Consider the following 15,848-nt stretch of genomic DNA (forward strand, 5'->3'; position numbering starts at 1 on the left):
TTCACAGTTAACTAACCCAGAGAGTTGTGAATTTGTGGAATTCGCTGCCTCAGAAGGCAGTGGAGGCCGATTCAAAAGATAGTTAGATAGAGCTCTTAGGGCTAGCGGAATCAAGGGATATGAGGAGAAGACAGGAACGGGGTACTGATTGTGGATGATCAGCCATGATCACATTGAATGGTGGTGCTGGCTCGAAGGGCCGAATGTCCTACTCCTACACCTATTGTCTATGTATCTATTCACACCTTTATGCGATGTAATAATGTCACTTTTTTCATCATCTTCACTATCCAGTTGACATATGTGGATACTACTCTTAAGCATTTCTTTATTTATACTTATGCTACAGTAAGCAGGAAGAATGTAGAACAGCCAAAGGAGAAGAAGAGGTAAACATTTATAAATATGAGAAGAGAAAGAAATCAACTAATCAAGTTCAACGCGAAAACAAGGTAATAACTCTTTTTAGAGTGTACTTTACTTTAGAGATCCAGTACCGAAACTGGCTCTTCACCCCACCGAGTCTGCACCGACCAGCGATCACCCTGTACACTAACACTATCCTACACACACTGGGGACAATTTACAATTTTACCGAAGCCAATTAACCAACAAACTTGTTTGCCTTTGGAGTGTGGGAGGAAACTGGAGTTCACGGTGAAAACTCACACGGTCAAGGGGAGAGCGTACAAACTCTGTAAAGACAGCACCCATTGTCAAGATGGAACCCGGGTCTCTGGTGCTGTCAGGCAGCAACTCTACCGCTGCGCCACCCAGTTACTCCCATCAGATACATTCAGCAATTCTGGAAGGATTGCCAGAGGGAACTTAATTACTCGAAAGATCAATTGACTTGTATGATTTAAAGTTAGATTCTTCCAGTTTTAAGTACCCACTCTAAACAGTATGGCTATTTGTAGTAAGCCTATTTTTCTGGATTTCTTTCCCAGAATTATTACACGATCTGAATCTTATACCAATATATATACTGAATATGTTACCAATTTATTTAACCAGTATGACATTTTACCATCTTTATAGTAAGTTACTTGAACTGCACACAGTGGAACATAGAACAGGTAGTGATAAATTGAGTACATACACAGTTTCTAAATTGGTACTGTAAAAAATCTTTGGAGCAAATTGGCTTCGTGGAAGGAAGCAGAGGGTGATGGTGCTTCTCGGACTGGAGGCCTGTGACTAGTGGTGTGCCTCAGGGTTCGATGATGTTTGCTATCTACATCTATGATTTGGCTAAGAACATACAGGGCAAGATTCACAAGATTGTTGATGATACAAAAGTGGGTGGTTTTGCAGGTAGTGAAGATGGTTGTGAAAGATTGCAGCAGGTGGTCTGAGGAATGGTTGATGGAATCTAACACAGAGAAGTGTGAGGTGTTGCGTTTTGGGAAGTCTAACAAGGGCAGGACTTACACAGTGAATGGAAGGCCTCTGGGGAGTGTTGTAGAACAGAGGGATCTAGGAGTGCAGGTGCATGTTTCCTTGAAGGTCGAGTCATAGGTAGATAAGGTGATCAAAAAGGCTTTTGGCACTTTGGCCTTCATTAGTCAGAGTATTGAGTATAGAAGTTGGGAGGTCATGATTCAGTTGTATATGACGTTGGTGAGACTGCATTTACAGTATTGCATTCAGTTCTGGGCACAATGTTATAGGAAAGGTATTGTCAAGCTTGAAAGGGTTCAGAGAAGATTTACGGGGATGTTGCCAGGACTAGAGGGTGTGAGCTATAGGGAGAGGTTGAGTAGACTGGGTCTCTATTCCTTGGAGCGCAGGAGGATGAAGGGTGATCTTATAGAGGTGTATTAAATCATGCGAGGAATAGATCGGTTAGAAGCACAGAATCTCTTGCCCAGAGTAGGGGAATCGAGGACCAGAGGACATTGGTTCAAGGTGAAGGGGAAAAGACTTAATAGGAATCTGAGGGGTAACTTTTTCACACAGAGCAGTGGGTGTATGGAACAAGCTGCCAGATGAGGTATTTGAGGCTGGGACTATCACATAGTTTAAGAAACAGTTAGACATGTACATGGATAGAACAAGTTTGGAGGGATATGGACCAAGTGCAGGCAGGTGGGATTAGTGTAGCTGGGACATTTTGGCCGGTGTGGGCAAGTTGGGCCGAAGGGCCTGTTTCCACACTGTATCACTCTATGACTGACTTTGGAAAACATCAACTTAGTGAGTGTTTCTTTCTAACAAGAATATGCAAGTGAGCACTTTGCAGTTGGGTGAGTGAATGCTTGACAAACATGTTGAACAAAAAGCCAAATAAAAGTCTGAAGAAGGGTCTCGACCTGAAACGTCACCCATTCTTTCTCTCTGGAGATGCTGCCTGTCCCGCTGAGTTACTCTAGCATTTTGTGTCCATCAAATATATTTCAATTTTGTGCCAGAGTTCAGTTGTGTTTGAAGTCCATTCTGTGTTCTGGTGGATTATGGCATAGTTTTACTGTGCGGCAATGTAAGGTTTAAACTTGTATAAACACGTTGATGCAATTATCACTGAAAACTGAGTGACTGGAAATTTTGCGATGCAATTTTTGAGCAATTTCAAGTCAATATTAATTGTACCTTAATAATCTACATGACTTGCAGACCCATGCCTATGAACCTTTGCATGAAAACGGTGAGGTGATGAAACAAAGCCGCCAGAATGTACACAATTACCGCACAAGATCTGCCATAGATGATGGCAGCAGAAGTTCACAAAAGAATGTAGATTACAACAGCTCTTCCGAGGCAAGTTTTACAGGAAAAAGTCTTTTAATGTAATTTATTATATTATCCAATTCTGATCAATAGAAATGATTAAAGCAGCTGTGGAGACATTACATAAATAGTTGAGCCAGGTACTATCGCAACGTTTAAGAAACAGGTGCATGGATAGGACAAATTTAGAGGTATAGGCCAAACGTAGATAGGTGGGTCTAGTTTCCACGCTGCAAGACTCTATGACTCTAAATAGTATATATTGTTAAAATCTCTCACTTCAATGTCTTCAAGCATTCAAGTAAGTATAGTATTAGGCAGGTAAATTGTTCCATAGAAGGTAAATGTGTGAAAAGTAATTGTGTTTTCCTGGGAATTTACATTTGCTGGGTATATGCCAGATGATTCCCCTTGGAGTAATAGTTATTAGTTTAGATTTGAGACATACATAGTTTGTGAAAGTGGCATTATGGATAGATCGGGTGCTGTCAAAGGCATTTGGCGTTCATCAGTCAGGGTATTGAGTATGGATGTTGGGACATTGTTATAGTCACGCAAGACAATGGTGAGGGCGCACTTGGTGTATTGTGCTCAGGTTTGGTCTCACTGCTTTAGGAAGGATGTCATTAAGCTGGGCAAGGATGAAGAGATTTATGAAGATGTTGCCAGGACCTGAATCTGGCCAAAAAACCATGCCAAATTAATCACAAGCTTACGTTACTCAACCATTTTGCACTTTCTTGAAATGGACAAGATGCCTGTTAATGTCCAACAGGCACCAGCATCTCTCAGTCAACATTATTAAAGACGCATTCAAAGCAGATGAGTCAAATCAAATAGAACAAGCAAAGAAAATGAAACTTATAAAGTAAAATGTAATTGCGCAGTCAATTGGGACGTTCCCAACATTTAAGGTACACAGTTAGGACAGGTTTGGAGTGAAGTGCGGGCAGGTGGGACTAGTGTAGCTGGGACATGTTGGCCGGGTCGACAAGTTGGGTCGAAGGGCCTGTTTCCACACTGTATCACTCTATGACTCTGACTTTGGAAAACATCAACTTAGCGACATTGATTGAAAAATAAAATATAGAATCTTGAATTATAAAAGGCTGTAAACTACTGAGGGGACAAAAATATTATTTTGTTGTGCATTTTCTTCTGGGTTCCTTGGATATTCTTGAAATATGTTGAGTTTCAATTATTGGAGAGCAGCAGACTGTGGAAGAATGTGCCACTCCTGGCTACTATAATTGGGGTGATTTTGAAAGTGCGTGTGCTTGTGCTTTCTCATGGTATCTTCCGATGTGAGCATTCGTATTAGTACAATTGTGCAGCAACCCTGAGCATGTCTTCAGTGTAACATTGCTTTTGGACACTAGTGTTTTCAACTTTATTAAGTTTAGTTTAACTTATTTATTGTCACATGTACAGTGAAAAGCGTTACCAGTGCTAACCAGTCAGCGGAAAGACAATACATGATTGCAATCGAGCCATTCACAGTGTTCAGATACATGATAAAGAGACTAAGGTGAATAACGTTTAGTGCACGATTAAGCCAGTTAAAGTCAGATCAAAGATAGTCCGTGGGTCTCCACTTAGCATTACAACCTCAATGTGGTATATTAACCTGATCCATGTTTCTGTTCGTTAAAATTCATGCTGTTTGGAGCACAGTGAATGTGCACCGTGTGCATTGCCTTCAACTGTGGAAGTTAATATTGTCACAATGTTTGATTTTATTCCTCAGGAGCTTGAAGTCCAAGGTGTCAATGGTGTGACTTCAGAGGAAGACGGGGATGCCTGGCACAATGAGAGCAGCAGTTCAAGGCAAGTGATGTTTTAAGCCATTTTCAGTTTTATTAAACGCTGAAACAAGGTTGGGTGGTTGTTTATTACTGCTGTGGTTAGTAGGGATCGAGGTTATTCAAACAGATTTATGAAGTGGAGTTGAGGCCAAAATTATTTTCAGCAATTGGTTTAGTTTTGAGATACAGTGTAGAAAGAGGCCCTTTGGCCCACCGGATTATTTTACAACAGTGGAACAGACCTGAGGGGGCATTATGACCTACATTCCCCCTCTTATGTTTTGTAGTGCTTAGAAACCACAAGGTTTTCCGTGCATTAATCTAAAGAGTATGAATAAATCTGAGAACTACAAATGGTTACATTGATACATTAAAACTTACAAAGCATGAAAGGTGAGATGGGGTGAAGGCATTATACTTCCTCCTGTCCATTCGAGAGATATTGGAAATATAACAGTACCTGAACTAATCAGTCCTATTACCCCATTGAAACTATTGCTAAATAAGACAAATATTAAAAATAAGTAAATATCACTGCAAGGGTGGCACAGTGGTGCAGCGGTAGAGTTGCTGCCTGACAGTGCCATAGACCCGGGCGATCCTGACTGCAGGTGCTGTCTGTATGGAGTTTATATATTCTCCCTCTGGCACCGGGTGCTCCGATTTCCTCCCCCACTCCAAAGGTTTGCGGGTTAATTGGTTTCTGTAAAATTGTATATTGTCCTTCGTGTGTGTAGGATAGTGCGAGTCATAGAGTGAGACAGTGTGGAAACAGGCCCTTTGGCCCAACTCGCCCACAATGTCCCAGCTATACTAGTCCCACTTGCCTGCGCTTGGTCCATATCCCTCCAAACCTGTCCTATCCATGTACCTGTCTAAACTGTTTCTTAAACGATGGGATAGTCCCAGCCTCAACTACCTTCTCTGGCAGCTGGTTCCATACACCCACCACCCTTTGTGTGACAAAGCTACCCTTCGGATTCCTATTAAATCTTTTCCCCTTCACCTTGAACCTATGTCCTCTGGTCCTCGATTGCCCTACTCTGGGTAAAAGACTCTGTGCATTTACCCGATCTATTCCGCTCATGATTAAGATCACCCCTCACCCTCCTGCGCTCCATGGAATCCCCTACTACACCAACCTTATTTGATCTGCAGCTGTCTGCAATCTCCTGGCACATTTGTTCTTCTAATTCCCGTTGACTATTTGGGGGTTTGTAGTACACCCCCAACAAAGTGATCATTCTTGTTCCTCAGCTCCACCCGTACAGCCTCACTAGACGAACCATTCGTAATGTCACCTCTGAACACAGCCGTGACATCATCCTCCTTAACCAACAATGCACCCCCCCCCCCTCCTCTTTTTCCCTTACTCCTGTCTCTCCTGAAGCTCCTGTACCCCGGAACATTGAGCTGCCAGTCCTGCCCCTCCCTTAACCAGGTTTCAGTCATGGCTACAATGTCCCAGTCGCTCGTACCTGTCCATGCCCTAAGCTCACCTGCCGTACCCATCAGGCCCCTTGCATTAAATACATGCAGTTTAAACCAACCCTCCTTCCTCGCTCTCCGCCTTTCACCTGCCTATTCTGTCCACTAACCTTTCCCACACCATCCTCCTTACCAACTTCTAGCCTCTCACGTGCCTCTGTCCCGCACGAGATCCCATCCCCTGCCAATCTAGTTTAAACCCTCCCGTGTAACATTAGCAAACCTGCCCGCTAGGATGTTGGTCCCCCTCCAGTTAAGGTGCAACCCGTCCCTTTTGTACAGATCACCCCTGCCCCAGAAGAGATCCCAATTACCCAGAAATCTGAATCCCTGCCCTCTGCACCAGCTCCTCAGCCACTCATTCATTTCCCCTGTCTTCCTGTTCTTGCCTTCACTAGCACGAGGTGCTGGAAGCAATCCTGAGATCACAACCCTGCAGGTCCTGCTTTTCAGTCTTCTATCCAATTCCGTAAATTCTTGTTGCAGAACCTCCTTCCTCTTCCGACCTTCATCGTTTGTGCCAACATGCACAAAGACCCCTCATTCTTGAGGATGCCGGGCAGTTGCTCAGAGACATGCTGGACCCTGGCACCAGGGAGGCAACACACCATCCTGGATTCTCGCTTGCTGCCGCAGATTCTCCTGCCCGCACCTCTGACGATGGAGTCTCCCACCACTATGGCTCTGCCTGACGTCACTCTTCCCCGTTGAGCCTCAGCACCAGGGTTGGAATTACAGCCCTTGCTACCACTTAATCTTGTCGTGTCATCCGCTCCCAAGAGGGTGTACCTGTTTTCAGTAGGTACAGCCACCTACTGTAGGGGGCTCCTGCACTCCACATTTACTCCTCTTTCTCACAGTCACCCACCTTCGTTCTTCCCGTATCCTTGGTGTGCCAATCTCACTGTAGGTCTTGTCCAGGAAACTCTAATTTTCCCGGATGGTCCTGTGGTCATCCAACTGCTGATCCAGTCCCCCAATACGTTCATTCAGGAGCTGCACCCGGACACACTTTCTGCAGGCGTAGTTTCCAGAAGCACCAGCAGTGTCCCTGACTTCCCACATCCTGCTGGAAACACACTGCACCAACTTGCCTGCCATTTCTTCAGTGGACAAAAAAAATCACAAATTTCGAATCAGGTGTAGCCTCCTTGCCTCAGTTTCCTCGCCGAAGACTCGAGCCAAAGACTCACACTTTACTCACCAAGGCACTTCACCTCAACAAGGCCGCTCCGATACAGCTGCACGTCTTTATCTGTCACTTAATCAACTACTTTAGGGCTAATTTGTAAATTACTCGAACCTGGGCCTATGGCGCTCTTTTTACATCTTTCCTTCTGACTCACCTACTTCCAGCCAATACTCACTTTCGCTGCTTCTAGCAGTGTATGGGGTCGGCGTGGGCCAAAGGGCCTATTTCCTCACTATCTCTAAAGTATAAAAACAGGATCTACTTTACTTAATCTGTTAAAATATAGAAACATAGAAAATAGGTGCAGGAGGAGGCCATTCGGCCCTTCGAGCCAGCATCGAATGGCCTCCTCCTGCACCTATTTTCCAGGACACCCAGGTCTTTTCTCTCTGCTAACCCCTTTTCTCACCACTTCTCTCTGCTAACCCCTTTTCTAGGACACCCAGGTGTACAAGGACACCCAGGTTTCACTGCACCTCCCCCTTACCATTCATTGTGATCATGGTTGATCGTCCACAATCAATAACTCGTGCCTGCCTTCTCCCCATATCCCTTGATTCCACTAGCCCCTAGAGCTCTATCTAACTCTCTCTTAAATCCATCCAGTGATTTGGCTTCCACTGCCCTCTGTGGCGGAGAATTCCACAAATTCACAACTCTCTGGGTGAAAAAGTTCCTTCTCATCTCAGGTTTAAATGGCCTCCCCTCTATTCTAAGACTGTGGCCCCTGGTTCTGGACTTCCCCAACATTGGGAACATTTTTCCTGCATCTAGCTTGACCAGTCCTTTTATAATTTGATATGTTTCTATAAGATCCCCTCTCATCCTTCTAAACTCCAGTGAATACAAGCCTAGTCTTTTCAATCTTTCCCCATATGACAGTCCCACCATCCCAGGGATCAATCTCGTGAACCTACGCTGCACTGCCTCAATTACACGGATGTCCTTCCTCAAATTAGGAGACCAAAACTGTACACAATACTCCAGTTATGGTCTTACCAGGGCCCTATACAACTGCAGAAGAACCTCTTTACTCCTATACTGAAATCCTCTCATGAAGGCCACAAACCGTTAGCTTTCTTCACTGCCTGCTGTACCTGCACGCAAACTTTCAGTGACTGGTATACAAGGACACCCAGGTCTCACTGCACCTCCCCCTTACCTAACCTGACACCATTGAGATAATAATCTGCCTCCTTGTTTTAGCTGCCAAAGTGGATAACCTCACATTTATCTATATTATACTGCATCTGCCACATAGAAACATAGAAAATAGGTGCAGGAGTAGGCCATTCGGCCCTTCGAGCCTGCACCGTCATTCAATATGATCATGGCTGATCATCCAGCTCAGTAACCTGTACCTGCCTTCTCTCCATACCCCCTGATCCCGTTAGCCACAAGGGCCACATCTAACTCCCTCTTAAATATAGCCAATGAACTGGCCTCAACTACCTTCTGTGGCAGAGAATTCCACAGACTCACCACTCTCTGTGTGAAGAAATGTTTTCTCATCTCGGTCCTAAAAGACTTCCCCCTTATCCTTAAGCTGTGACCCCTGGTTCTGGACTTCCCCAACATCGGGAACAATCTTCCCGCATCTAGCCTCTCCAACCCCTTAAGCCACACATCTGCCCACTCATTCAACCTGTCCAGGTCATCCTGCAACCTCCTAACATCCTCTTCACAGTTCACACTGCCACCCAGCTTTGTGTCATCTGCAAACTTGCTAGTGTTGCTTCTAATTCCCTCTTCCAAATCATTAATATATATGGTAAACAGTTGAGGCCCAATTAAAGTTTTTTTTTTTCTTGTCCCTTCATCTCCTACACTTTGCCAATCTCCCTCAACACCACTTCTCTCTGCTAACCCCTCTTCAACCTTTCTTCTTTTCCTTCCCCTCCATATCCCACCCCTTCCCCACTATTCCTCCCATCCTTCCTCTCTCGCCCCCCCCCCCCCACTATACTGTACCTTTGAATTAAAATTACTTTGCTCACCATGAGGAGGCAATATTTTTTCCTAGTCTATAATAACATGATGCAGGAAAGCACTTTCTTCCAGTCTATTTGCTCCTCCCCAATAATAGAAACTCAACGTACTTCAAGAATCTCCAAGCAACTCAGAAGAAAATACACAACTAAACAATATTTTTGTCCCCTCAGTGGTTTGCAGCCTTTTATAAATCAAGATTCAATATTTTTTATTTTTCAATTGACAGCGCAATTAAGTTTTACTTTGTAAATTTCATTTTCGTTGGTTGTTCTATTTGATTTGACTCATCGGCTTTGATTGCGACTTTAATAACGTTGACTGACAGATGTCGGACATTAACAGGCATCTTGTCCATTTCAGGAAAGTGTAAATGGATGAGCAAGGTATCCTGATTAATTTGGCATGTTTTTTAGCCAGATTTGGCTTCAGTTCTCCCCCCCCCCCCCCTCCCCAAGTCCTAGCATGGCCCTTACCTAAAAGATCATTTGTGCAAAATAATATATATTTTTTAATCAACTAGCCCATGAACCCTGTGGAGACAGTAACACAGTTAATACCTCAGTTTCATGGCCTTCCATTGGAGCTGTTGTTCCAATGAATGTTTCCAATTTAATGTGTTGATTTTTGTTTTTTAGTGATTATTCAAGTGACTATTCTGACTGGACAGCGGACGCTGGCATTAACCTCCAGCCCCCAAAGAAATCTTCACGGCAGCAAGGAAAGAAAACCGCGAGCAGTTCAGAAGATGAGGGAGATAAGGAGAAAGGGAAAGAAAAAGAGATCAAGAAGGAGAGGAAAATACACAAGGAAGACAAAGAAGGTTCAGCAACTCAAAAGATAAGAAGGAAACCAAGGGAGAAAAGAATGAAGGTGATGACTTAATCTTGATCCATTTTGTTGAACGAAGAAGCGGAGGCAGCAAATCATTTGGTGTGTAAATGACCGTTTCATTGTGACTTGTCTTTTTACAGAGACCGCCAGCTAGGGTCATACCAGGGCAGGGAGAGACTCTGGAAGAATGGCTGCCATCAGCGTGGATTACAGACACAATGCCCAGACGATGCCCCTTTGTACCACAAATGGGAGATGAGGTATTGTAATCTCTCGCAATCATGTTGGTGCTTCCGCTTAGAGTCATGGGGTTTTACAGACCCTTCGGCCCAGCTTTCCCTCGCCGACCATGATATCCCATCTCTATGTCCCACCTGCCCATGACTGGCCCATATTCCTCTCAACCTTTTCTCTCCTTCAACATGGGTTGCACTTAGTTAGTTGCTTTCATTTGGTTTCCCATCAGAAAAATACCCATTAGTCTTGTTAATCTTTTCTTTAGACTTTAGAGATACAGCACGGAAACAGGCCCTTCGGCCCACCGAGTCCGCGCCGACCAGTGATCACCCCATACGCCAGCACTACCCTACACACTAGGGACAGTTTACAATCTACAGAAGCCAATTAACCTACAAACCTGCACATCTTTGAAGTGTGGGAGGAAACCGGAGCACCCGGAGAAAACCCACTTGGTCACAGGGAGAACGTACAATCCGTAAAGACAGACTCCGTAGTCAGGATCTAACCTATTGAGGGCGTGCAGCGTAGGTTTACTAGACTAATTCCCGGAATGGCGGGACTGTCATATGTTGAAAGACTGGAGCGACTAGGCTTGTATGCACTGGAATTTAGAAGGATGAGAGGAGATCTTATCGAAACGTATAAGATTATTAAGGGGTTGGACACGTTAGAGGCAGGAAACATGTTCCCAATGTTGGGGGAGTCCAGAACAAGGGGCCACAGTTTAAGAATAACGGGTAGGCCATTTAGAACGGAGATGAGGAAAAACTTTTTCAGTCAGAGAGTTGTGAATCTGTGGAATTCTCTGCCTCAGAAGGCAGTGGAGGCCAATTCTCTGAATGCATTCAAGAGAGAGCTAGATAGAGTTCTTAAGGATAGCGGAGTCAGGGGGTATGGGGAGAAGGCAGGAACGGGGTACTGATTGAGAATGATCAGCCATGATCACATTGAATGGCGGTGCTGGCTCGAAGGGCCGAATGGCCTCCTCCTGCATCTATTGTCTATTGTCTATAACCCAGGTCTGGAGATGTAAGGCAGCAACTCTATTGCATTGCCACTGTGCCACCCATTCTCGTTGTTCAGATTTGTAAACCTCATTTATAAATTGCTATGCTGCCAAACCGTCACTGGCAGTCCCCTCCACCTCACGTAATACTCAGTGGCCACGCACAAACAGTATAAATGTGGAGACACCCAGAAAATAATGTCGTTTGCTTTAAAAAAAAAACTCTACTTTCCATTAATTTCCAATTCTAACCTCGTTGATCACAGATAATTGACAGAAGATGCATAATAATTCATGTCAAAAAATAACCAGATAGTGCAAGAAATTGGTATATTGGATTATGTTGCCTCATTGGCTAATTGGCTTCTGCAAATTGGCCTAAATGCGTAGGGAGTGGAAGCGAAAGTAGGATAACATGGAACTAGTATGAACAGGCGATCGATAGGTAGCATGGACTCAGTGGGCTAAAGGGCCTGTTTCCATGCTGTATTTCTAAACTAAAAACTAAACTTGGCTTCAGTGTGGGGCCTCCAGTGCCTCCTGGTCCATGCGCTCTCCCGGTGATACAGGTCCTCCAGACAAACCACTCCACAGACAAACTGACCCGCGAACACATGGCTCCATTGCCTCCTGCAACCATCGCTCAGCCTCTGAGGAGATGGGAGGGAAGCCCACAACCCGCTCACTGGCACCAATCCTCCTCCATCCACTGCAATCATGGGTCAAGAATCAGGGCAATTGGGCACATTGACTGTCATCAGTCAGAGTATTGAGTATAGAAGTTGGGAGGTCATGTTGCAGTTATTATAAGACATAGGTGAGGCCGCATTTAGAGTATTGTGATCTGTTCTGGGCACCATGTTGCAGGAAAGATCTTGTCAAGTTGGAATGGGTACAGAGAATATTTACGAGGATGTTGCCAGGACTCAAGGGTCTGAGCTATAGGGAGAGGTTGAGCAGGCTGGGACTCTATTCCCTAGAGCGCAGGAAGATGAGGGGCTATCTTATAGAGGTGTTTAAAGTCATGAGTGGAATAGATCTGGTAGATGCCAGATGCCAGATAGTCTTTTGCCCAAAGCAGGGGAATGTAGAACCAGAGGACATAGGTTTAAGGTGAATGGGGAAAAATTTAATAGGAATCTGAGGGTTAACTTTTTCACACCAAGGGTGGTAGATGTATAGAACGAGCTGCCGGAGGATGTAGTTGAGGCAGGGACTATCGCAACATTTCAAGTCAAGTTTATTTGTCACATACACATACACGATGTGCAGTGAAATGAAAGTGACAATGCCTGCGGATTGTGCACAAAAAAAGAATTACAGTTACAGCATATAAATAAAGTTAATAAGTTACTATAGTGTAGACAAAAATTTAGTCTCTGGAGTTATACAAGTTGACAGTCCTGATGGCCTGTGGGAAGAAACTCCGTCTCATCCTCTCCGTTTTCACAGCGTGACAGCGGAGGCGTTTGCCTGATCGTCCGTTGCTGGGGTGGCAGGGGTCCCTCATGATCTTGCTTGCTCTGGATCTGCACCTCCTGATGTATAGGTCCTGCAGGGGGACGAGTGTAGTTCCCATGGTGCGTTCTGCCGAACGCACTACTCTCTGCAGGGCCATCCTGTCCTGGGCAGAGCTGTTCCCAAACCAGACTGTAATGTTGCCGGACAGGATGCTCTCTACAAACATTTAAGAAACAATTAGACAGGTTCATGGATAGGTTTGGAGGGATATGGACCAAACGCAGGTAGCTTGGATATGTTGGCTGGTGTGGGCAAGTTGGGCCAAAAGGCCAGTGTTTCTAAGCTACATGACTCCATGACTCTGTGTGTCACTGGCATAAGATTTGCATCCTGCCACTTGTCTCAGCACATCAGCATTTTGCAAGACTTGTATTTTGCACTGGAATTGTGTGATTTACACAAAAATGACTGGCAATAACGTAATCTATAATATACGTGGCAGCTTAAAGTTCTTCAGAAACAAAAATTAAATAATGCCATTGCACTGTTCATGTGAAAAGAATGATTTTTATGCATTGTAATCCTTTCCTTAATATTACTTTGCTCATATTTAATTTCAGTTATGTTAAGTACTAACAGAAAATAAGTCCCTTTTTCTGTAATAATGTACATCTTTTTTGACAAACGGAGGCATTTTGATTGGTCTTGGTTGAATTATTTTGCGTTTGCTCGGGAACTTTTTATTGCTGTCAGTAATAAATCACTGTTTTGTAGCGTAATGTGGTAATTTAAATTTGCATAATCTTGTGGGAATTGCAAACCGGCTACAAATATATTTTTATGTTTGAATTCTAGGTTTACTATTTTCGACAGGGTCACGAAGCCTACGTTGAAATGGCTAAGAAGCTAAAGATTTTAGGCATAAATACTAAAAAGCAGGCATGGCACAAGATGGATTTAAGGGTAAAGTATCCTTGGAGACCTGGTAGCGGGCGGGTTTATCTGCGATAATTTGCAATGTTCTGCTTTTCTTGTCCGCACATAACACACAAGTAGAAACACAGAACTGCAGATGCTGGTTTACAACAAAGATAGACACAAAGTGCGGGCGTGATTCAGCGGGTCAGGCAGCATCTCCGGAGTGAAAGGATAGGTGACGTTTCGGGTTGGGTCCTTTCCTCAGACTTCTTCAGAACAGATCCCGTAGCGTGTTCTGATATGGACAAAACATGTAACGGATGGGTGATATTTTGGGACAGCACCCTTCTTTAGACTGATGTTACTCCAGCAGTTTGTGTCAATAACACAACAGTAGATTGATAATTTCGTAGAATCCGAGAGGGAGATTTTCATGTGACATTCCATAAGGTAATAGTTTGGTGTTCTGTGTTTTCTCTGATAGATGAAAGGCTACATCCAAATTTTACGTTTCTGTGCTTTAACACTTGCTGATGGATCTGAGGGAATGACTTGTGATTACCTCTTTTCACAAGTTTTCACCATTTCCCCACAAAGTGTGTTGGAGGTTATGGGGAGAAGGCAGGAGAATGGGGTTGAGAGGGGAAGATAGATCAGCCACGATGGAATGGCAGACTAGACTCGATGGGCCTAGAACTTGTGAAAATCTGGAGGTACTTTTCCTTTCATAGAAAATAGGTGCAGAAGGAGGCCATTTGGCCCTTCGAGCCAGCAACCCCATTCAGTGTGATCATGGCTGATCATCCACAATCAGTAACCTGTGCCTGCCATCTCCTCATATCCCCTGATTCCACTAGGCTCTAGAGCTCTATCTAACTCTCTTTTAAATTCATCCAGTGAGTTGGCCTCCACTGCCTTCTGTGGCAGAGAATTCCACAAATTCACAACTCTCTGGGTGGGAAAGTTAATTCTCACAGTTTTAAATGGCCTTCCGTTTATTATTAGACTGTGGCCCCTGGTTCTGGACTCCCCCAACATTGGGAACATTTTTCCTGCATCTAGCTTGTCCAGTCCTTTCATAATTTTACACGTCTCTATAAGATCCCCTCTCATCCTTCTAAACTCCAGTGAATAGAAGCTCAGTCTTTCCATTCTTTTCTCACATGACAGTCCCGCCATCCCGGGGATTAACCTCGTGAACCTACGCTGCACTGCCTCAATAGCAAGGATATCCTTCCTCAAATTAGGAGACCAAAACTGCACACAATACTCCAGATGTGGTCTCACCTGCAATTGGAGAGAGTACAATAGACAATAGGTGCAGGAGTAGGCCATTCAGCCCTTCGAGCCAGCACCGCCATTCAATGCGATCATGGCTGATCACTCTCAATCAGTACCCCGTTCCTGCCTTCTCCCCATACCCCCTCACTCCGCTATCCTTAAGAGCTCTATCCAGCTCTCTCTTGAAAGCATCCAACGAACTGGCCTCCACTGCCTTCTGAGGCAGAGAATTCCACACCTTCACCACTCTCTGACAGAAAAAGTTCTTCCTCATCTCCGTTCTAAATGGCCTACCCCTTATTCTTAAACTGTGGCCCCTTGTTCTGGACTCCCCCAACATTGGGAACATGTTTCCTGCCTCTAATGTGTCCAATCCCCTAATTATCTTATATGTTTCAAAAAGATCCCCCCTCATCCTTCTAAATTCCAGTGTATACAAGCCTAATTGCTCCAGCCTTTCAACATACGACAGTCCCGCCATTCCGGGAATTAACCTAGTGAACCTACGCTGCACGCCCTCAATAGCATCTTTCGATTAACCTACATCAGTACTTTCCATATCACTTAACCTTTGTCATATCTGTTGTTTTTCCAACTCTGTCTTCACCTTGCTGGGATTCTCTCTTCTGATGTAGGTTAATCGAAGAGTGTTGTATATCGTGGGGAAACCCAAATTCCACGGATTTTAATAAATATTGTTAGCATGCAACCTCATGAGGCAGTGAAGTAACTAGAAGTCAATACTGCCTGATTTTACACAGGAAATCTAAGGAAAATTAAAAGTCTGTGCCCCGTGTAGTCTCTATTTTTCTTTAAGGAGAGATCAATTAATGTTCGTAATCTGATTTAATTTGATCTTAATCTTAATTTTAATGATGGGTGAGGGATATTTAATGATGTGTGA

At 44.2% G+C, this 15,848-nt stretch overlaps 1 protein-coding gene across 2 annotated transcripts in view; it reads left to right on the forward strand.

Annotated features, from left to right (window-relative positions):
• phip (PHIP subunit of CUL4-Ring ligase complex) overlaps window positions 1-15,848 on the forward strand; it is a 205,731-nt gene that overhangs the window by 141,474 nt on the left and 48,409 nt on the right. For both annotated transcript variants that reach the window (XM_078399830.1, XM_078399831.1), the window contains exons 20-25: window positions 350-452; window positions 2,617-2,760; window positions 4,478-4,557; window positions 9,843-10,077; window positions 10,179-10,298; window positions 13,601-13,708. In XM_078399830.1, the coding sequence (XP_078255956.1) occupies window positions 350-452; window positions 2,617-2,760; window positions 4,478-4,557; window positions 9,843-10,077; window positions 10,179-10,298; window positions 13,601-13,708 (790 nt within the window). The remainder of the gene's footprint in view (window positions 1-349; window positions 453-2,616; window positions 2,761-4,477; window positions 4,558-9,842; window positions 10,078-10,178; window positions 10,299-13,600; window positions 13,709-15,848) is intronic.

This window comes from Rhinoraja longicauda, chromosome 5 (assembly GCF_053455715.1).
Source record: "Rhinoraja longicauda isolate Sanriku21f chromosome 5, sRhiLon1.1, whole genome shotgun sequence".
Lineage (NCBI taxonomy): Eukaryota > Metazoa > Chordata > Chondrichthyes > Rajiformes > Arhynchobatidae > Rhinoraja > Rhinoraja longicauda.